Genomic DNA, 22,761 nt, shown 5'->3' with positions numbered 1-22,761 from the left:
CTGCATTCTCATAAAATTAAGATTTTTTTCTTGTAAATTTAGAAGAAAATAATCGTAAATTTACGAGTATAAAATTAACCATATTCTTATAATGTTATGACTTTAATCACACAAATTAACAACTTTATTCTCGTAAATGTACAACTTCCTTCTTGCAACATTATGACTTGTTTTTTCTTGTGATAGTACGACTTGTTCTGGTAATATTGCAGTTTTATTGTCATAAATTTACGACTTTATTCTCAAAGTCTCAATCTGGCCCCTCACACTCCGTCGTACAGGTCCATACGGGGACCTGGGTGTATTGTTCTTCTCTGTACATGAGGTCATTGTGTTTTACTCTCGTGTTGTAGTGTTCCTGTAATATTCCTGATGATTGTCATATTCTTCAACGCGTCGTGGAGATCATTACATTAGGTGGTGACTCCGTCACAGGAAGCCACGAGGATCCCTGTGGGGAAACTGGGTCACTGCAGCAGCACGGAGCGAAATCAGTCACACACCGAACATGATTTCACCAGGTGAACATGTATAACAGCGTAGAAGAAGCGTCTCCAATGGCGTCCATCTTCATCCAATTAATATCTACTTCCCCTTCCGGGTTAGAAGAGGAATAACTTGTCTAGAAACATAATCATACTCAGACATCAGTTTTGTTTCCCAGAGTAAAAACATCCCTGTGTAACACCCTCCCCCCATGAAACACGTGCATGACTCATGGCGCCCCCTGCAGGCCCAGCCGGGTGTTGCCAGGCCAGCAGGAAACACGCACTCGTCCTCCCCAGAGGAAGATCTCTGGCGACACCAAGCGGACAAACGTGGAACCTCCTCTTCCTGGTTCTCTCCATCTTCTTCTTCTTCTTCTCCACGTTCATATAAAATGGTGGTGAAATGACGATGTTGTTGTTTTTTCCCCCTCTTTAATCTTATTCCATCTTTTCCTAAGGAATCGAATATGTTTTTTTTCCTTCTGACACTGAAAAATGTCATATGATTTCTTAAAAAAATAAAATATTTTTTTGCGTCTCGTTTTATCATAACAGCCAATTTACATCATGTTGTGGTTCCTCGTCGATTCATCAACTGTTCGCGGAAGAGTCGGTTCCTCTGAATCGTGACGCACAGCTAAAATAAAAATTTTTTAAAAATCAGATCCTATAATCATTTTGTGATTAATTGTGTTGTTATCATTGATAAATGTATTATTCACAATGACCTTTGCCGACCCTGAACGGGGCCTTTCGTCGTGATGTTTCTTCGCGCAGCAGGTTTTTACAGAAGCAAGTGTGACGCAGAAACCGTTGTGATGAAATGTTCCAAATATGAACATTATGAATAAAAATGTGCACTGATTTATGACGTCTCTTTTTTTATCATAACGGCCAATTTACATCATGTTGTGGTTCCTCGTCGATTCATCAGCTGAACCGTGACGTGCGGTTAAAACTGAAAAAAAATTAAAATCTGATCCTATAATGGTTTTGTGATTAATTGTGTTGTTATCATTAATACATTTATTATTCACAATGACCTTTGCCGACCCTGAACGGGGCCTTTCGTCGTGATGTTCTCGCGCAGCAGGTTTTTACAGAAGCGAGTGTGACGCAGAAACCGTTGTGATGAAATGTTCCAAATATTAACATTATGAATAAAAATCTGCACTGAATTGTGACGTCATCAGTGGGGTGAAGGGTCATCTGGGGGGGGGGGCAGAATTCGTGACTTTTAGTGTTTTCATTGATTTGAACGTGGCAGCTGGGAGGGGGAGGGGAGGGGGTCGCGCGCATCAACACCGGGAAATGTTGCGCGTTCAAGGGAAGAAGAAGAAGAAAAAAGCCCTACGGAGTCTGCGCAGTAGCGCTGCGCTCGTCACTCCGAACTTTCGGGAGACGCGCGGACGAAGGAGGGAGGAGGACGACCGCGCCATTTTCCCTGGTAATTATTTTCCTACGTTGTTTTCTTTTTTTTTGGGGGGGGGGGGGGGAGACATCGCGCATCACGGTTAATTGACGGTAACCGAAACGCACGCGCGTCGTCTCTGCGTAGACAACGTAGAGACGCGACAATGCGACGATGATGATAATGAATTTTTAAAAAAGAGCGTAGCGGCGGAGCCAGCAGACTCTTCCTCTCCTCTTCCTCCGCTTCCTCCTCCTCCCCGAGAGTCGCGCGACGCTAGTACTCCCGCGTCTCTTCCGGGCCGGACCCGGCCGGACCTCGCGGAGCGGCCGCGGCGCGGCTCCGTGATGGCGGAGTCGGTCGGTCGGAGCCGAGGGGGAGGGGCGTGCGCGAGCCCCAACAAAGAAACGGCAAGGTCCCGGCTGATTGGCCCCCGACCCGCACCACGTGGCCGGAAGCGACGCAAACATTGTAGAAGTGACGAATCTGTGGTTTATGTCCGTTTCTCAAATGTTGTCACGTGTAAACGGAACAATTTGACATCATTTGACAGCTGGAGATGAATTGCACTGATTACAAAATAGAGAACTGAAATTAACAGAAGACTCATCTGTTGGCTCTTGTTGTATAAAATAGTGATACAAAATATATATATAAACATATATATTTATATTTGTCCATTTGAGTGCGTTTTAAAATAGATTATTTGACTAATGGTAAATAAGTTGGCCATTATATAAAGATGGACACACACACACAATCGCAGCACCTTAAATCATCACTCACACACATTCGTGGTTATGATTCATCATCTTTATTTCACAACCAGAAGGGGGCAGTGTGGTGACACATGGCCGAGGAAAAACAAGATGTGAAAACAACTGCAGTCACTGCAAATATGCAGTGACTGCATTTTATATATTTTTTATATATTATTTTGTGTATACATTTTATGTTTGCATACCACATGTTAATACATATTAAGACATTACAAGGTAATTTGTGAAAGGTTCATATCATAACAGATATTATCGGTCAGGCTCTAGTGACCAAGCTCATGATGATGCTCCACGTTGTTCGATGTTTGATTTAAAAATAAATAATAATATTAGAGGTAGAGATCTGAGACTACTGTTGTGTTTCACTTTGACACGATTCGTCTTTTCCCTCCAGGTATAGACGAGTTGTTTTCAGTCCAGAGTGGCAGGCGGAATCCGGACCGGCCCGTTAGTTCCCCTTCAGGAACAAGACTGAGAGGAGGAGAGGAGTGGACGAGGCGGAGCCATGTCGGCCACGTGGCGCGAAGACGATGAAGAGTTCAGGGTGGGAGGAGTCAAAGGAGGAGGCGGGCTGAGGTCCAAACCGAGGTTCTCGTACACCGAGGTCAAGATGCTGCTGGAGGCGGTGAAGAGGAACCGATTTATCATCCTCCGTGAGTGGGACAGTTATTAATATGTCCAATAACAACAAATCTTCTTCCTCTAAACCATATCCTCAACGTGTCGAAATACTACACTACCCATGAGCCTCGGTTGCTGTTGCCGCGCAGAAGAAGCCCGTCAGAGGGCGAGAATTAGAGAAATAAATGCTTTGCCATTTTTGCGGCTGTAAACAAAATGTGACGATGTCATAATAAATTCATCCCCAAATTAAAATACAGATTTAATACCAAGGCACCGTTTGTCATGTGACCAATGACGGGAAATAAAGACGGATGACGTGACAGTTTGTAAAAGTGAAGCCAAATCATCTGGCTCGCCCCCTTATGTCTGGATGCAGTATAGGCCATAAGCCCCGCCCCCTCCACGTTAGCAGATGGGACATGAACCAAAGTAAAAATCAAAGTAGACATCTCACATAATATCTACACGTCTGTAAATATAATTTTTAAAGAACAGGAAGGTGAACTCGAAAACAACCTCCTCCTGCTGCGTTCGTCATGTGTGAAAGGAAGATGTCCGCTCATGAGCATATGAGCGATGTGGCGTTTGGGTTGTCACCAGATGAAAGTGTGATGATGAAGATGAGTCACGTCACACGACCTTAACGTCCCTGTTCTCCTCCGTAGGAAAGTTCAACCAAGGCGTGTCGGCAGAGACCAAGAAACAGACCTGGACCGAAATCACCAACCAGATCAACGGACTGGGAGAGAACCACCGAGAGGTTGGTTCCAATCTACGGATCCCAGTTACATTCAGTGTTCAGGGAAACTACGATTAAGCAATTTTTATGAGGGATGCAACCAACGATTATTTTCATCATCGATTAATCTGTCGTTTATGGTGGAAAATGTCGTGTTTCTCAAACCCCGACATGAAGTTTTGTTTTGTCCACACACCAAAGATCTTCAGTTCACTGTCAAAGAGTAAGAAAAGGAACCAGAACATGTTCACATTTAAGAAGCTGAAATCAGAGAATTACCACTTTATTCTTCTTGAAAACTACTTGAACCGATTAATCAATTGTTAAAATAGTTGAGGATTAATTTACTGGTCGATTACTAATCGATCAACGGTTGCAGCTCTAGTTTTTTGTTTCTCAACCAATTAATTGGTTTGAATTAAAAGGTCTTTGTTTCATCTTCTTACATGTGAATAGTTCTGGTTTCTTTGCTCCTCTGTGACATTAACTGAACATCTTTGGTGTCGTGGACAAAACTAAAACGTCATCTTGAGGTTTTGGGAAACACGATAAACATATTATGAACCAAACAACTGATTGATGAATTGAGAACATAAGTGACAGATTAATCCATGATGAAAATAATCCTTAGTTGCAGCCCTAGTTTATTTAATCAAGCTGACCGTCTCACGTGTTGAGATTTTTTTGTGTCTTAAATGCGCGTGGAGAGTTCAGAGGGCGAAGGACTAGTGAGGAGTCGCCGCTCGCTCGTCTTTTGTGTGCGACCAACCGGCCGAGACGCTGTTCAGTTCTCTGTGACGAGACGATAACAGCACCAGGTCGTATCCGTCGTTTCTGTCTGATCCGTGACAATCGGACAATTAAGTTGCAGTCGCCGCAGGCTGCTTCGTCTAGTCGGCGTCCGTGGAGCTCTGGTTGAGGCCACGACCAGGGAAGAGATGGCAGCGCGATCGGTTATACGTTCTTCTTCTTCTTCGTCGTTCTTTAATGGCGGTTGGCAACAACCAGCGTAAACGGCGTGTTGTTGCACCTTCTGCTCCGGAGTTTTCCCCCTCGGACCTCAACCCTGACCGAATGAAACGCTGCATTTAAAAGCTTTTAAAGTGTCAAATGAAAGACGACGTTTGAGCCGTGACGTCGTCGACCGCCATCTTTTGAATTCCAGGAGACGTGACAACAGGTGAACCAATGAACGAGCTCGTTCTCATCTGGTTCCTGGTACCGTTTTCTGGTATCGCAGACGTTCCTCCGTTCGTGTTTCTGTTTTTTTAAAGGAGGCTGCGTTTTGTTTCTTCTTCTTCTCCCTCAGGTGCGTCAGATCATGAAGAAGTGGGCCGACCTCAAGTGTGACGGGAAGCGGCGCATCGCGGCGCTGCGGGGCCCCAATGGCAGCAACATGAGGAAGAAGAACCTGGGCGCCGTGGAGAAGATGGTCCACAAGATCCTGATGATGAGTCCGAGAGCAGGTGAGCGGCGGCGGCGAGAGAATCCGTGACCAGGAAGTCCACGTGTGGATTTGCTTTTCAGAAAAATCTCTGACATCTGAATTCGAAGGGAACAAGTCACGCGAGGTGTCGAAAGTCACACAAACACAGAACTTTCATTTAAACCCATTGTGATCTGTTGGTTCTCAGGCGGCGACAGCGACCTGGAGCTCGGCGAAGATGATGATCTGTCAAACCTGTACGCGAAGGGCCTGCCGCCCCCCACCCCAACGCCCTACTCCTACCTCAGCCTGACGGACAACCCCCATTCGCTGGAGCTGTCACCTCTCTCGTCACCGGAGAAAGAGCACGGCGGTAAGAGAAACGACGGACAGGAAGTCTGTGCATGAAGATTCAAAAATGGCAATAACCCCTAACCTAAATGGAGTTTTCAATTGAAATGTCATTTTGCGTCTCCTGACTGAGTCAGTTCACAGTAGAGAGGAGACGAGAAGATACAGAGCCTCCTCTAGTGGTCAGTCGGTGAACAACATCCAACGTATCCACATCACTTTGTTCAATATCCTGATCGCTTTTAAACCAAACAAAAAGAACACAAACTGGTGAATAAAATAGTGTAAGATGATTCAAATGAGCATTTATGTTTAAGAAATGTTTGTTGCCAGCTCTATATATTTGATTGTATTTGAGTTCTCAATTATGTATGATCAAGTTTAAGGTTAAACTACAATATCAAGCCTCAATTACATGTCTTTGTCATGAAGGTTTGATCACGACATCTTAGGATTCATTGACAGATTATGTCAATTATGAGAGATATATATGACAGATATCGGCCAGCGTATCGGGAATCCTGTACTCCCAAAGATCCATATCGGTCGGGCTCTAAACAAATAAAAGACTTTCTAATATTTACCAGTAGCCAGTGAAGAGAGGCTGGAAAAAGTGCTTCAGTAAATCTATTCCCACGAAAAAATGTACACGTACAGATTCCGTGTAAATCAGGGCTGCAAAGATCTTCAGTTCACTGTCACAGAGGAGCAAAGAAACCAGAAACTAATCACATTTAAGAAGCTGAAATCAGAGAATCAAGACTTTTTTGCGTCAACTCAAATATCTGCATGACGCGAGAGCCAATCAGCGTTGAGATCACCGAAGTCACCGAACAGAAACGGGCGGGTGTTGCGGCCGAACTCCACGAGTAACTGGACGCAACAATAATGGACTTTGTGTTGGACCGTTCTCTTCTCCTTCACGTCTTTACGATGCGTTTTATCTGTATTTGTTTCCTCGGACGCTCGTCGGGGTTTTGAAGTGGTCGTTTTCTAGAAGCTGCTGAAGCTTCCAGCGCCGTGACCTTGTTGAATCTGTCTTGCAGGAGATCCTTTTCATTCGTCCTCTGACTTTGACCTGGAGCTCGGAGACGACGGAGGTGAGAACCTGTTTTTTGTACACACATGGTGTTTTAAATGTTGACGGTCGGTTCAAAAGATCCACGAGCGAATGACGCTGCGCGAGACGCGGTCAAGAAACTCAACACCGAACTCTGTAGTCGGTCTTCTAACTGTAATTTATTGATGTATCTGTCAATATGTGCATATGTCTGAGACTGTTTCACTCATATATCAGTTTATTCTTTCATTTATTTACTTATCCTTTAATACCCAACTTTTAATCCCTGGTTTTACTTACTCCTCCTGTTGCTCTATTATTTTTAATAATAATTTCATCTTAATATGTTTCATCTCTTTTAGTGTTTTTTTCATCCCTTAGTATTTCATCTTAAGATGTTTCACATCTTTATCAATTGTATTAGTAAATCTTAATATTTTTCTCATCCCTTTTGGTTTTTTAGTTAGAAATCTTTATTATTTTATCTAAATATTTTTTCATCTTTTACTAATTTATTATTTTATATTCATATTTATCACATCTCTTTTCATTTTTAAGTTATTAATCTATAATATTTTATCTTAGTATTTTCTCATCTCTTGGAAATGTTATTATTTTATCTTTAATATTTTGTAATTTATACGTATTTTATCTCAATATTTTTCTTATTTCTTTTAATATTTGATCTTTATATAACTCTCATCTCTGAGTTATTCATTTTTATATCTTTATTGTTTTATTAGTCTTTGGTGTTTCCTCATTTCAAATTCACGAGATCTCTGTGTTTCTTCACTTCCTGTTGCTCCGTGTGGATGTGCGTTGTTGGGTTTTACTGTTTGTATGAAAGTGTCGTACAAATAAAGTTTGAACGATCCAAAGACATGAAACCGAACTGAGATGTTTGTTCTGGTCTCGTCTCGCAGAACGAACCATGGACCTGGAGGAGAACGACGACTCCCTGTTCTCCTCGGTTCCCTCCGCTCTTCCTCCTCTTCCTCCTCCTCCTCCTCCGCCCGCCTCCGCCTCCCTGGACCCGCTGCCCGACGACGTCCTGCTGAGGGTCAAGCCGGTTTTCACCTACTCCCGAAACAACAGCCAGAACAACAACCACATCCAGAACCACAACTACTCCAGACCCACACCCGGACCCTCCACCTCCTCTGGTTTCCCCTCAGGGTCGGACCCAGAGGCCTCCGCCTCCTCCCTCCCTGCTCCTCCTCCCACCTCCTCCTCTACAGCCAATGACTCTTCCTCTCACCCCGCGCCCTCTTCCTCCTCGGCCCCGCCTCCTCCTCCCGCCTCCTCCTCCTCCTCCGGCGCTCCCGTGACCGCCGCCCCCTCGTCTTCAGCCGGCCCTCGTCAACCGCCTCCCTCCCCCCCGTCCACTCGGCCCTCCAACCCGGCGGACCCCCTCCCGGCCGGCGCCTCCTCCCACAGGTCCCGGGACACGGTGTCCCAGGTGGCGTCCCAGAGCCTGCAGCAGCAGCGGGCCAGCCGGATGCTGCTGACCTCGGTGTCCCGGTCTCTGGAGACGCTGGCCCAGTCCGTCCAGCTGCTGGTGGAGAGTCAGCAGGAGTTCGTGCAGGAGTCGCTGCTGCTGCAGCGAGAGACGGTCGACATCCTCCGGGACTTCTCCGGCACGGCGCTGACGATGCTGCGGGACAAGGCCAACAGTGGCCACCACCACCCGCCGCCCTCGCACTTCTGAAGAAAACCGCCGGAGAGACGGGACGGGAAGAAAAGACGAGATGAATATCGGTTCATCTCGCGCGTCAACTGCGAAACGGCGGCTGACAAACTTCCTGCTGACGAACTTTCTGCTGACAAACTTCCTGGCGATGCAGACTGAGAACCACCGGGCAGATTCGTGTGTCTGATCCGACACTTGTACATCGGAGATGTCAGACTTTATTTGCGGAAACTTTGGAGCTTGTCGTTTATTTCAGGATTGAACATGAACTCTTTTTTTTCCTCACTGGAGACTGAAGCAGTGTAACCACAGTCTTTTACTGAGTGTTTGAGTTTGTCTTTAACCCTCCAGAAACCTAGAGCGCCCCCCTGTGGTCGCTCAGGGGAAATTAACAAGGAAGCTGTAACGTGTCAGTCGAATATAAAACGGCGTCTTTAGCTCCAGGTTCACGTCGGCAACGTGGACCCGGAGCCGAGAGAGTTTTTAGGATTTTTCGAGGTTACTGCTGCAGATATTACGACTGAGTTTTAGGGGCCACATGGGAGGAGGGGGAAATGAGACTTTCATTTTACGTGAAAAAGTCATAATTTTACGAGAATGAAGTTGTGATTCACAAAGTTTCTCCACGTTCCTCATTTTAACGCACGGGACTGATCTTCTGACAACGCCCCACGAAAACAACACAGACACCAAATACTTGATTCTCGTAACATTTACGACTTTATTCTCATAAAACTACAACTTTATTCTTGTAAATTTACGACTTTCTCTTAAATTTATGACTTTATGTTGTAACAGTCCGACCTTATTCTCATAAATGTACAACTTTTTTCTTGTAAATTTGCGACTTTATCGTCGAAGTGGCCCCTAATACTCCATCTAAGAATTAGTTTCTCCAAAGTTTTCAAAATGAAGGACAAAACAGTCCATTGGATTAACATGGATTATATTATATATGCGATATGTAGTTTTCTGGTCTAAACTTGGCTCCACTTCGGAGCCAACCAGAGTCCTGCTGCGATCCATTATACCTCGGAAGTCGGGGTGGGGATTTCTTTTTGTGACCCGGGGGGCGTTCCAGTTGCAATTTCCGACCCGGAGGTCGATAATTCCGTGTTCCGAGGGAAAAATGGAACGCAGGGAAATCTTCCCGTTGACTGAAAGGTCTCAGATCTTTTAGTTCTGAAACACAAAACACAGATAAAATCATGATGAACAGGAATTAAGAAGAAACAAAATCATTGTTATTATGAATATTAATAAATCCATGTCTGATTAGGAAGGGATCCTGTGTTTTTGGTGGATACAGTCGTGTCGACTTCCTGTGGTCTGCTTTGACTTGATTGAGGAAAGACTGGCCAACAAAATAATGATTAATCAAGAGCTGACGACCCATCATGCACCGGGGCCAGTTGCACGTGTAAGTAACAACCACATAATCATGAAATCACAAAATTACAGATTAGGATAGAGCAAAATAAAAACTTGTCAGCAGCCTGAGACTCGTTTCTGGCCAATGAGGAAGTGGACGAGAGGTTAATAAATCCGAAGTCGGTCCACGGTGACACGATGGGCCGAGGAAAATCTGAGTGACTGTCTCCGCCGTGTGAACGTTTAACGGCTGTGATTCCGTTTCCTCGCCGGCGCAGCTGGAAACCGGCGAGTCCGTCGAGCGACAAACATTTCCTGTACGGTCGCTTTTTAATTTCTGCAAAGTGAGTCCAGGCACTCGGATGATGTAAGAAAATGTAAACTCCACAACCTTTATTTTCTGTGCGCGAACAGAATGTGACATTCCACTGGAACATGAATCGTTGAAGAGTTGACGTGAGTTCGATGCTGTACGCTGTCGTCCCAGCGATCTGGTTCGTCGAGCGGCTCGTGTTCTGTTCATGAACCCGCTAAAGATGATTTTTAAGGGACGTTCTTAAACGCTTAAAGCTACAGTGTGTAATATTTAGAAGAACTCATTCACAGAAGTTAAACATATCTTGTCCATAATTCTGTGTTCATATGAGAGTTAAATATAGTTCCATGAGGTGGACCGACCTCCGTGTGAGTCTCCATGTTTTATGTCGTGTTGAAGAGCGCTTGTTGAACCAAACGCTCCAGAATACGTCACGTTCTCGTTGAATTTTCAGGAACTATATTTACCTCATTCAGAGTTGGTTATACATATATGACCACTGTTTCTGTGGATGAGTTCTTCTGAATATTACACACTGTAGCTTTAAGTGACGTTAAGCCTTTTCCTTAGAACCGTCTTCTCTTGGGAAAGCGCTTAATGTGAGATAACTTCCATAATAATAGGATTTCGGTTTTGATTTTTATATTTGACAGGTGTCAGTGTTCATGACGAGACATATTTGGGTGATTATTGATCGCTGCTTCCGCACAGTAACTGACGCCAAGTGTTTTAGAAACGTCCGTTTTTTAACATTGTTGATTCTGTTTCTGTTGAAGAGCAGAAAACTGTTCTGTCGTCGAGGAAAGTATTTGTAAAAAAAGAAGATGATATTAAAAGATATTAAAAGGAAAAAAATGAAGTCAGTTGTGGTTATTGATTTATTATTTTTGTCTGTCTAACTGTCTGTCTGTCTGACTTTCTGTCTGTCTGTCTAACTGTCTGTCTGTCTGTCTAACTGTGTCCGTCTGCCTGTCTATCTGACTGTCTGTCTGTCTAACTGTCTGTCTGTCTGTCTAACTGTGTCTGTCTGCCTGTCTATCTGACTGTCTGTCTGTCTGTCTTACTGACTGACTGACTGTCTGTCTGTCTGTCTGTCTAACTGTCTGTCTAACTGTCTGTCTGTCTAACTGTCTGTCTGTCTGTCTGTCTGCTGTAACACGAGGTCATGATCTAATGGGTTCTTTCCACCAAGTTTGGAAATGCGTCACGTAGTTTGTTCGTGATCCTGCTGAAGATCAGACGAACAAACGTTCAGAGATGAAAACAAGCGTCTTGGTAACGAGGTCATGAGAAACTTGTCAAACATGTTTTCACCTTTTGGGTTTTATTTAATTCAATGTTGGTCCAAGTTCACGAGCATCAATCTGCTGCAGAATAAACTTGTTGTGTCTCTGAGCATGAAGTCATATTTAGATGTCAGATATTTCACAATATCCACGCCTCAGAATATCTGATGTCGCTCTGAGAGATAACGGCCTCGGATCATCTTCACGTTGAAGTTTTTTTCAAGCTGCAGCTGATCGTCGGTGTGATAAAGAGCCGAGAGGAGCTGAGGACAGAGCTGCTTCAGACCACATGCTGAGGGGACATGGATCACAGAGCGCTGGTCGTGTTACTGTCTCTCTGGAGCTCAGGTGCCGCTCTGCTTTATTCATAATGATCATGATGATGATGGTGTGTGTGCTGTTGAATCTGCATGTTAAAGTGTCGCCTTCAGAAGCCATTTGAATCCTTCTCCTGCTTCTTGAAGCTCTTGATGCTCTCGGTCCTTCTTGCTTTTGACTCGTGAGCCAATCGAAGCTCAGCTCTTCATTGTTCATGAAGTTGAAGGCGTCTTGTTCCTCCGATGGCCCTCGTCTGTGGAGCCTCCTCCTGTCGACCCACCTGTTCATGAGAGTTTTGACATTTCATTGCTTCATTGATAGAAAGTGAGGACAGGACGAGGGGGAGAGAGTGGGGAGGACGTGGTTGGAGTCCGACCCACGGCCGCTGCAGGACTCACGCCGCCGCACATGACCCACTTTTTAATCTGGCTCCTCATTGAATCTTACTTCTTTTTAACTTGTCCCTTTATTCATATTTGAGCCTTTTTCACCTTTTCTTTATATATATATATATAGGCTCAATTTAACTTAATCTTATTACTTTTATTAATTTTTCTTTTAATAAAATATATTGTATTAACCCCAGTACAACTATTCTCTGTGAATTGTATTATTTTATCCTCTTATATGTATATATGTTTATATCTTTACTTTCTACTGAGTATTTGAACTTGAGGGTTTTCCTCATTACTAACAGGCGAGACAGAGTCTCTCTAAGATCTGTTTTTATTTTTTGGAAGTTTTATTTTTTGCTCTTTCAAGCTTTGAATCGTATGTTTGATCGTGAGTTAATATCTGTGTGGGAGGGAGGGGGATATTTTTGCATTGCATTTTCATGTATGAGTATGAAGAGTGAAGTCAGATTGATTGATTGGTTGATTGATTGATTGATAAATGGGCCAAGAAAGAATCCATTAAATGTCAGTGTGGATTCTTTATCATTATTATTATTTTATTATTTTGTTGTTACATCTTCACAGATTGTCCAGAGACGATCTGGTGGATCCAGATGAAACATCAGACAGATGTAGTGAAGTGGTTCTATGAGTGAGAGACCTGGTGCAGCTTGTTGGTCAGTGAAGGTTTGAGATCTGAAGATGATCAAGAAAGTGAAACAAGTGATTAATTAATAAATTCTTAGGAAGGTTCAGACTGAGTGAAGTGACCAGAAGTGTTTCATCAGCACCAGGATGAGAGATGTTCAGATCCTCTCAGTGCTCAGGAAAGGAGCTTCAATGCTTCCTTTCCTATCTCCTTTAGCAGAGGACACACTGGAGCTTCCCATGTGAGACAGACCCACAATGCATTGCGGCAGCGATATTTAAAGCGACGCATGAGCGTAGACGATTAAAATCTGAAATAGTAGAAGAAGAAGAAGAGTATGAATATGACCTAGAAGAGATGTCATCATGTCAGTTACTGTGACATATGAATCATAACATGTGATGTCAACGGTGTCACGGTGTGACAGGAGCGAGAGCAAACATTCTCAATGTCACAACCTTTTCCTCTCAGTGTCGTAGCCTAGATCATTGTTTTGATCTAATAATTATTATGATAATACATTATATTTATTGGTCATTATTTCAATTCCATCCTTGGTAATGAATGAATATTTTCCACCGCATCAGGAAGGACGATCTGAATCCACCTGTAAAATAAACAGCGACTAACTCCTGAACTTGAGTTTCCTGTTTCTTTGAATCAAAGACGTGGATTGAGGCCGACAGTCGTCAGGAAGCTGCTCCGGAGAAATCAAATGATTTTCATGTATCTTCTGTTTGTCCTCAGGATTCTGGGCTGGAGACACAGACGGTGCAGAAGGTAAAGGAGGAACCAGAGTCACATCCAGAGTCTTTACTCTTCTTTCTTTGATCAATGGAAGTGACTCCACTTCACACTCTTCACTTTTCTGTCTCTGGTCAGTGAAACTGTCTGATGGCGTCACGTTGGAGGAAGGAGAGAGTCGCTGTGCTGGTAGATTGGAGATAGAACACCAGCGACTCTCCACGCCAGAGGAGGAACTGACAGCAGTAGATGAGACGTGCAGGCAGCTCGACTGTGGATCTGCTGTTTCATGGCAAAAAAGTCGAACCAGTATGAGACATCCTTTATTTGTAGACATCACATGTTCAGGTCAGTGGTCAAACCAAGTGAAGTTCCTTCCTAAACTGCTGGAGATGACAGTTTGTCTCCATGACGACATGAATCATTCATGTTCCAGGTTGAATCCTCTTCACTTCTCTCATCCTGGTGTTTGTACATCTGAATCTCTTTTCTCTTCCTGTAAATCACCTTCAATGTGTGTTGACATAGCTCCTCCTCCTCGTGACTATAAAAGGTGCCAGTTAGCGAGCGTAGCTCAGCGACCTGCACTGTCCCATCAGCGGTGAAATCCACAGGTGGTGGTGAGAAGTCCTGTCGTCATGACGACCACTGCCAACTCTGTTGCTATTGGCTGCTATAAACACCAATCGATAATCAATATCCACAACAGTTCGTCCATAGACTCATGTTTTAAATATGAGGAATCAAACATGTGACGTCCGTCTTAAAGACCTGGTTAGCACTGTCACCTCACGGCAAACAGAAAAACTATTCTGAAAGAGAAATACCCATTTCGTTTTGTTTGTCTATTTCTGTTTTTCTGGTAATTCATTGCCCCTTTTGCGAAGGAAACAAAGGAATCTTCATTATGAAAACTAACTGAACTGGTTTAGTCTTTCAGCCCTTCATCACATTATCTTTGAAAGAGCACATTTCAATTACACAACGTGTAGCCAGCGCAAAATGAATGTTACGCAACAGATAAACATCGGCCACTGATATCGGTGAATGTTTTCTTATTTGCCGATAACCGATAACAGTGAAAAAGGCACAACTGATGTACGGGCAATATATCGCTGCATCCCTACACATGGGCCAAGAAAGAATCCACTAAATTTTATAAACCATGATGTACAAAATGAACATCATGCTGTATTGAAGAAAAACTTGAAACTAGAGATTGAACCATAAACTCCTCAGGAAAATGTTTTAATGAAGTTATAAATCAATTGGGAAGTCGAGTCATTCTCTCATAGACTTCTATAGAAACAACCAGTGGAGTCGCCCTCTGCTGGTCATTACAGAGAATTCAGGCTCAGACAACAGTATTTGCTTCATCATCTGGACCCAGTGACTTGATCCATTTACATTTCACAGTCTCTGGTCCCGTCCTGCCTCCAAGTCCTGAGTAAATCAGCTCAGTAGTTTCTTTGTCTTCCTGCTGACAAGTCAACGGACCGGGGTGAAAACATAACCTCCCAGGTGGAGGTGAGTTCCTCACTGCTTCTCTCATTCCAGAGTCCGTCAGGCTGAACGGGACCAACCGGTGCTCAGGCCGACTGGAGGTGAAGTCCGACGAGTCGTGGTCATCGGTGTGTGAAGGGGAGTTTGACCAGCAGGTTGCAGAGGTGGTCTGCAGGGAGCTGGACTGTGGGGCTCCTTCAGTCCTCCAGGGGGCGCTCTATGGAGAAGTGGAGGCTCCAGTGTGGAGCAGAGAGTTCCAGTGTGAAGGAAATGAGTCTCATCTCCTGGAGTGTCACAGATCAACCTGCTCATCCGGCCGAGCACTTGGACTCACCTGCTCAGGTAGAGTCACAGCTCTGACTTGATCCGTCTGTTTCAAGTAACTTCCTGTCGATTCCTAATCATTCGTTTGTCTTTGTACAGACCATGATGATGTCAGGCTGGTGGGAGGAGCCAGCCACTGCTCTGGTGAACTACAGGTGAAACATGATGGAGTCTGGAGAGGACTCGATTCCATAAACTGGAACGTGAAGACACCAAATATAATATGTCTTCATCTGGACTGTGGCTCCTCAGTTTCACCACGAATGACAAAATATTCTTCACTATGTCCTGTGTGGAGGATCGACTCGTCCTGTGTTCAGTCCACAGATCAACTGAGAGAATGTTTGACAACAGGTTCTACATGGAGCCCTTACAGCTGGTTCATCACCTGCTCAGGTAACTCCAGGAGAAACACTGATAGCAGCAGTACTGTGGTACTCTGTCAGGTGGAGGGTTGAATGAGGCTGAACTCTGAGGTTATCCAGCGTAAACCAACAGTAGAAACCTGTTGTTGCACTAGAAGATCATTTCTGTAAAGTCCACGAGCTGCAGCCTGATTCTGTCTCACAGCAGAAGATGGTGGTTGTCTTTTCTTTCTGTGTTCACTGAGAGATGCTTCACATTCTCCGCAGCAGGACCGGATGAGTTATGTCTTGTTGTTGGTTATGTTTGTGATGTTCATGGACAGACTCTCGAGGTAAAGCACAGATGTGGACAGAGTCGTCACACACTGGATATAAAACTGGACCTAGTTACCGGGTCTGGAAAGTGAAGCCAATGCTGAAGTGCCTGAAACCTGTATTCTCTGTTTCTTCTTCTTCAATACAGCATGATGTTCATTTAGTTCATTATGGTCCATTTACAGTCAAACAGACCATAAAGCACCAGATGTATTGGAGCGTGGATACAGTTTGATTGACAGCTGGTACCGTCCAATGGGGGCAGGTCGTAAGTGGACGTACAGTGTCCTCAAGCTCTCAGTCAGGACACATCCCGCTTCTCTAAACACGTTAACTTCTGGTTTCAGAAAACAAGATGGCGTCAGACAAAATGCCGAACTCAACTTTTTAAAGTGACGTGACGTGAAAACATGTCACGAGCCGAATAACATGAAATGTTCGTCATTTGCTTCACTATCGCTCAATTTCAATTATTTAAACAAGTGAAATATCCACGTGACGTGATGTTGTGAAAGACAATTAGTGTTGAGATCCTCCCAAAGTCACTGATGTCTGCGTCTGGAAGAGAACGGGTTGTGACTCGTGTTGTTCACAGACGTCACGAGTAACACAATGAAACATTTAACTTTTCGTTTGGTGTGAACGCACCATGTGTCCATCTCTTCCTCTTGGTGTCTGTCCTCAGAATGATTGACTCATGTTACATGAGACCCTCCATCTGATTCTCTTTGGTCCTGTCACTGTCCAGAGTCCGTCAGGCTGAACGGGACCAACCGGTGTTCAGGCCGACTGGAGGTGAAGTCCGACGAGTCGTGGTCATCGGTGTGTGAAGGGGAGTTTGACCAGCAGGTTGCAGAGGTGGTCTGCAGGGAGCTGGACTGTGGGGCTCCTTCAGTCCTCCAGGGGGCGCTCTATGGAGAAGTGGAGGCTCCAGTGTGGAGCAGAGAGTTCCAGTGTGAAGGAAATGAGTCTCATCTCCTGGAGTGTCACAGATCAACCTGCTCATCCGGCCGAGCACTTGGACTCACCTGCTCAGGTAGAGTCACAGCTCTGACTTGATCCGTCTGTTTCAAGTAACTTCCTGTCGATTCCTAATCATTCGTTTGTCTTTGTACAGACCATGATGATGTCAGGCTGGTGGGAGGAGCCAGCCACTGCTCTGGTGACCTGGAGATGAACCACCAGAGAGAGTGGAGACCAGTGGCTGTCTGGGGTGGATGGAACCAGATGTTGGCAGATAAAGTTTGCACACATCTGGATTGTGGTTCTGTTGTTTCAACAAACGTAACAAATGATTCTCCAGGCAGATCTGAGTGGATGATCCACTATAACTGTGTTCAGTCGAAATCTGCACTCAGGGAATGTGTGATGCTGACTGATGATGATGAAACCAACAAAGGCATCAGAGTGATTTGCTCAGGTAATCCTGCACATTTGCATCTTAAGCTACACTTGGTCAATATCTATGCACCGAGGGGATTACACATGTTTACCACGTCTACGTTTTCTCCTATAACTTCTCTTCCGAGAGCCGGCCTCTCCATCTCATTGTCTCAGGTATCTTCCTGGAGAATCTGTCAAAAATGTTCAAGAGGTTTCAAAACTAAAAGACACTTAAGAGTCTTTTCTGAGCTTTCAACCACGTCTCACAGTCGACATTAGCAGGTTCAGGGTTTTTTTCTGAAACTACACCACATAACATTAATGTGTGAAATAAGTGTTGGTATAATGACAAAATACTTTAGTTATTCTTCTTTATCCATCAGCTCCACCACACTGCTTTTCCTGTTGTATTCAACACAAAGTAAATCTAATTAATCTCTAGATTAAAATGACTAAACCTGCAAACTACTTTTATACTGATTTTTTCTTCATCAAGTTCCATGAATTGTTCTTTGGGAAATCTGTGAAAATGTAAAAAAACAACAACACATCTCGATCTTGCAACGTTAAAGAAAGAGATAAAAAAATTCCTGGGGGTGAAAACAACCTCCTTGGCAGAGGAAAAAAAAAAAAAGCAGTCCTCAGAAAATCTACTAACCTGCTCATCCTCATCCACTTCTCACTGGATTTTTAATGTCAGTAAAACATTTTCCTGAGGAGTTTATGGTTCAATCTCTAGTTTCAAGTCTCCTTTAATAACATGACGTTCATTTTGTACATTAGGGTCCATTTACAGTCAAACAGACCATAAAGCACCAGATATATTGGGGCGTGGATACAGTTTGATTGACAGCTGGTACTGTCCAATGGGTGCAGGTCCCAGGTGGACGTGCAGTGTCCTCAAGCTCTCAGTCAGGACACATCCCGCTTCTCTAAACACGGTAACTTCTGGTTAAAAAAAAACAAGATGGCACTGGAAAAAACTGGCACATTCAAATATTTAAACAAGTGAAATATCCAGGTGACGTAATGTTGTGAAAGACAATTAGTGTTGGGATCCTCCCAAAGTCCCTGATGTCTGCGTCTGAAAGAGAACGGTCATATATTTGCGGGTTGTGACTCGTTATTCGTGCAAGTTAACAAAAATGATCCTGAGACCAAACTGTCACAATAACGCAATGATAAATGTCACTTTTAATTTGGTGTGAACGCACCAACATGTGTCCATCTCTTCCTCTTGGTGTCTGTCCTCAGAATGATTGGCTCATGTTACATGAGACCCTCCATCTGATTCTCTTTGGTCCTGTCACTGTCCAGAGTCCGTCAGGCTGAACGGGACCAACCGGTGCTCAGGCCGACTGGAGGTGAAGTCCGACGAGTCGTGGTCATCGGTGTGTGAAGGGGAGTTTGACCAGCAGGTTGCAGAGGTGGTCTGCAGGGAGCTGGACTGTGGGGCTCCTTCAGTCCTCCAGGGGGCGCTCTATGGAGAAGTGGAGGCTCCAGTGTGGAGCAGAGAGTTCCAGTGTGAAGGAAATGAGTCTCATCTCCTGGAGTGTCACAGATCAACCTGCTCATCCGGCCGAGCACTTGGACTCACCTGCTCAGGTAGGACATGACCCACCGTACCTTTGACTTGCGCCACTTGAGAACTTACGCCCAAATTATTTTCTGTCTTGGAACAGGTCCACGCAGAGTCAGGTTGGTGGGAGGAGCCAGTCGCTGCGCTGGTGAACTGGAGATGAACCACCAGAGAGAGTGGAGACCAGTGACTGTCGGGGTTGGATGGAACCAGATATCAGTGGATAAAGTTTGCACACATCTGGATTGTGGATCTGCTGTTTCAACAAAAGTTACAGATAATTCTCCATACAGACCTGTGTGGTGGATCGATAACGACTGTGTCCAGTCCGAATCTGCACTCAGGGAATGTGTGAAGCTGTCTGATCTATATAAAACCAAGAAAGGCCATGAAGTGATCTGCTCAGGTAACCTGCTGTCGTCAGGCGACCTCCTCAGAGGAGGTTATGTTCTCGCTCCCGTCCATTCGTATGTTTGTTGGTTTGTTTATTCGTCGGCAGGATTACGCAAAAACTATGGTGTGACGTGGGCTAAGAAAGAACCAATGACATGTTGGCGTGGATCCGGACAAAGGGTCTGATTGGCTCAGTGATGTGAACGTCTGAGAGTCATTCATTCATCACCACAGTATATCTGGCCTCATCCGGCCCTTGTTCTCGTAGCTTTGCTGTACAGAAGTGAGAGCTGTGCGCCGGTCGTCACGCTTCATCTCTCTGTGTTTACAGGTTTGCTGGTTCAGCCAAACGTCTCCGTCTCGCCAATTGTTGGGGTCTCCGGGGCCGAGCAGCAGGGGTATCATGTGCTCCTGGGCTCCAGCTTCACCGTCACGTGTTCTACTGAACCACAGTACCAAGGAGGCTCCTTCCACCTTCTCTTCACCACCTCCGACACGGCACACAACTACACCCTACCGGCTGTCAATCACTCCGCCCACTTCCTGTTCCCTGCTGCGCGCAGCGCCCACCGAGGGGACTACACATGTGTTTACCACGCCTACGTTTTCTCCTATAACTTCTCTTCCGAGAGCCGGCCTCTCCATGTCATTGTCTCAGGTATCTTCCTGGAGAATCTGTGTCAAACATGATCAAGAGATTTCAAAACGAAAGGACACTTACGAGTCTTTCCTGAGCTTTCAACCACGTCTCACAGTCGACATGAGCAGGCTCATGGTTTCTGAAACGACACCATATAACATTAATATAACATTAAAATACTTCAGTTATTCTTCTTCGTCCATCAGAACAGAGTTTCCAGTTCCACCACACTACTTTGTGTAGTATTCAGCACAAAAGTACATATAATGAATCTCTAGATTAAAATAAATAAGCCTGCAAACTACTTTTATACTTTCATTGAACTAAAGTAAAGAAAAGGAAAAAGAATCCTGAAGTAGAATGTCACTCAGAAGAGCTCATCGCTCCGCCAAGGCCCAACAGTTCCCTCATGAAACACATTTAAATCAACAGGATCTGGATTTTAATGTGGATCTGAACCAAATCTCACACACTCATAGAATCAGTCTCTGAATATTCCTGATTTTTGGGGGCAATCTGTGAAAATGTAAAAAAACAAACAAAACATTTCTATCTTGCAATAATAATAATAATAATATATTGGATTTATAAAGCGCTTTTCATGTACCCAAAGCGCTGGTACAAAAAGACGGTGCAATGTTTGAGAAAGTGATTTGAAAAATCCTGGCTCCGCCCCTTTGTCCAGATCCCCTGTAAAGTTTTATGGATTCTTTCTTGGTCCATGTTCCATCCTTCCAAATTCACTGGGGGTGAAAACATAACCTCCTTGGCCGAGGTTAAAAAGAAAATGTCCTCAGATAATCTACCAACCTGCTCGTCCACAAAGTCAGTTTCCGTCTTTAATCGTGTCATTCGCACGAATAAACACGACCTGCGATTATTCGCCCGTTCTTCCTTCTACTGTCTCAAAACAAACTTCCTCTGAACAAACTCACATATATTTCAACTTGAGCGAATTTCACTTGATTCACAAAATTCGTGTCCACTCGCGTCATTGCATGGACTTTGTACGTGATCTGTGTGAATAGTTCACGTTGCGTTTGGTGTGAACGCAGCGCGACTCTCTTCAAACACTTCTCTCCATTAACCAGGTAACAGTGTTGATAATCTGGTCTGTTTTTATGTCCAATGAAACACATTATAACTGTTGAGGCAGTTAATACTAATAATAAATAAGATGATGTCATAGGAACAGATGTGATGATTTCAAATCTCTTCCAGCTTCTGTGACTGATCTGATCATCAGATGTGTCGTGGTGCTGCTGCTTCTGACGGTGTCGACCCTCATCCTCTACTTCCACTTCAAGGTGACGGACACACACCCAGCGTCCATCCTTCGTCAGAGGAGAGATGTTGAATTAGCGCTAACAGGAAGTGTCTGCTGTCGTGTGTTTCCAGGCCGAAGGACGCCGGAGGAGACAGAGGCCTGAGACTCGTCAGCGCCCCCGCAGGTCAACAGCTGCATCACGCGTCAACGTAGAGTAAAAGGATCACAGCCGCAATGGAAGAAGCTTCAGATGGATTTCATCCAGATATTGAATATGTGTCAATGTACAGTATCAAATGATACACATATAGATAATCGGCGGACTGGTCCTTCAAATTCATATCAGTGGTTTTGGAAGTGGAGTATGAGGCAAAGTTGCAGCACTTATTGAATATTTACACTCAGCTTATTGTCAGTTGTGGTTAAATGTATTGTTTTAAACATAAGTTACTGCTTTTATTTACTCATTTATTAATACATTTACGTTTGATATTCATCTTTACTTTTTTAATACTCGCTTATACTACCATGAACAATATACTTTACTTAGTCAATATTTGATTCAGCTTTTCGAAAGACTGTTCAAATTAAGTTATTATTATTATTGTTGTTGTTGTTGTGTTTGTCCCCATCATCACGACAAGTCTCCATCATGTGAGTGTGTAAACACATGTTGTTTCTTTTTCTTCAAAGACAAAGTTAGATGTTGACTTATAAAGACGGAAAATAACTCACTGATCAGTTTATCCCCATAATTTTACAACTTTAATCCCAAAACTATTTGTTTATCTCTCAAATTTTTTCTCACACAAACTTTCATTAGGATACATTCATTGTTGGTTTTGGTCTTTTATGGGATTTTTTTAAATGATAAAAATAAAGAAAACCATCAGATCTTTTCAGATTCATGTCAGGAAGTGGAGTATGAGGCAAACTTACAGCACTTATTGAATATTTAAATTAATGTAAATGTTAACAGTAAAAAACAACACAGCTTATTGTCAGTTATTGTTAAATTGTAATTTTTAATGCACAAGTAACTGCTTTTATTTACTCATTTAATAATACATTTGTTTGATATTCATATTTTTCTTTTTATACTCACTTATACTTACATGTACAATAAACCTTTACTTGGTTGATATTTGATTCATAGTTTTTTGTGCTGTATGAATGGAGTGAAACTGTCGTCATGCTCTGTTCAGTTGAAGATGAAGGTTGAACTCACAAGCAGACATTTTAATAAACACACGTGATCAGAGACATTTTAATTAACACACGTGATCAGAATCATTTCAAATAAACACGTGATCAGAGACATTTTAATAAACACGTGATCAGAGAC

At 43.8% G+C, this 22,761-nt stretch overlaps 2 protein-coding genes across 2 annotated transcripts; both read left to right on the top strand.

Moving 5' to 3' along the window:
• Positions 1-1,786: 1,786 nt before the first annotated feature.
• On the top strand, positions 1,787-9,846 carry zgc:113149 (uncharacterized protein LOC541363 homolog). Its single transcript, XM_035621928.2, has 7 exons — positions 1,787-1,935; positions 3,073-3,331; positions 3,968-4,062; positions 5,351-5,507; positions 5,676-5,840; positions 6,865-6,918; positions 7,802-9,846. The coding sequence occupies exons 2-7, from the start codon at positions 3,184-3,186 to the stop codon at positions 8,584-8,586; spliced, it is 1,404 nt and encodes a 467-aa protein (XP_035477821.2). The 5' UTR covers positions 1,787-1,935; positions 3,073-3,183; the 3' UTR covers positions 8,587-9,846.
• A 1,753-nt stretch (positions 9,847-11,599) lies between these two features.
• On the top strand, positions 11,600-22,577 carry LOC118299567 (scavenger receptor cysteine-rich type 1 protein M130-like). The gene is made up of 12 exons (XM_047335491.1): positions 11,600-11,889; positions 13,651-13,683; positions 13,786-13,995; positions 15,205-15,492; positions 15,574-15,870; positions 16,903-17,190; positions 17,272-17,574; positions 18,855-19,142; positions 19,220-19,522; positions 19,841-20,167; positions 21,371-21,456; positions 21,548-22,577. Exons 1-12 carry the CDS (start codon positions 11,844-11,846, stop codon positions 21,632-21,634), a joined length of 2,556 nt encoding a protein of 851 aa, XP_047191447.1. The 5' UTR covers positions 11,600-11,843; the 3' UTR covers positions 21,635-22,577.
• Positions 22,578-22,761: the final 184 nt, after the last annotated feature.

This window comes from Scophthalmus maximus, chromosome 11, assembly GCF_022379125.1.
Source record: "Scophthalmus maximus strain ysfricsl-2021 chromosome 11, ASM2237912v1, whole genome shotgun sequence".
Lineage (NCBI taxonomy): Eukaryota > Metazoa > Chordata > Actinopteri > Pleuronectiformes > Scophthalmidae > Scophthalmus > Scophthalmus maximus.
Note: the sequence above shows the minus strand (reverse complement) of the source record. Positions and strands in the feature narration are given on the sequence as shown.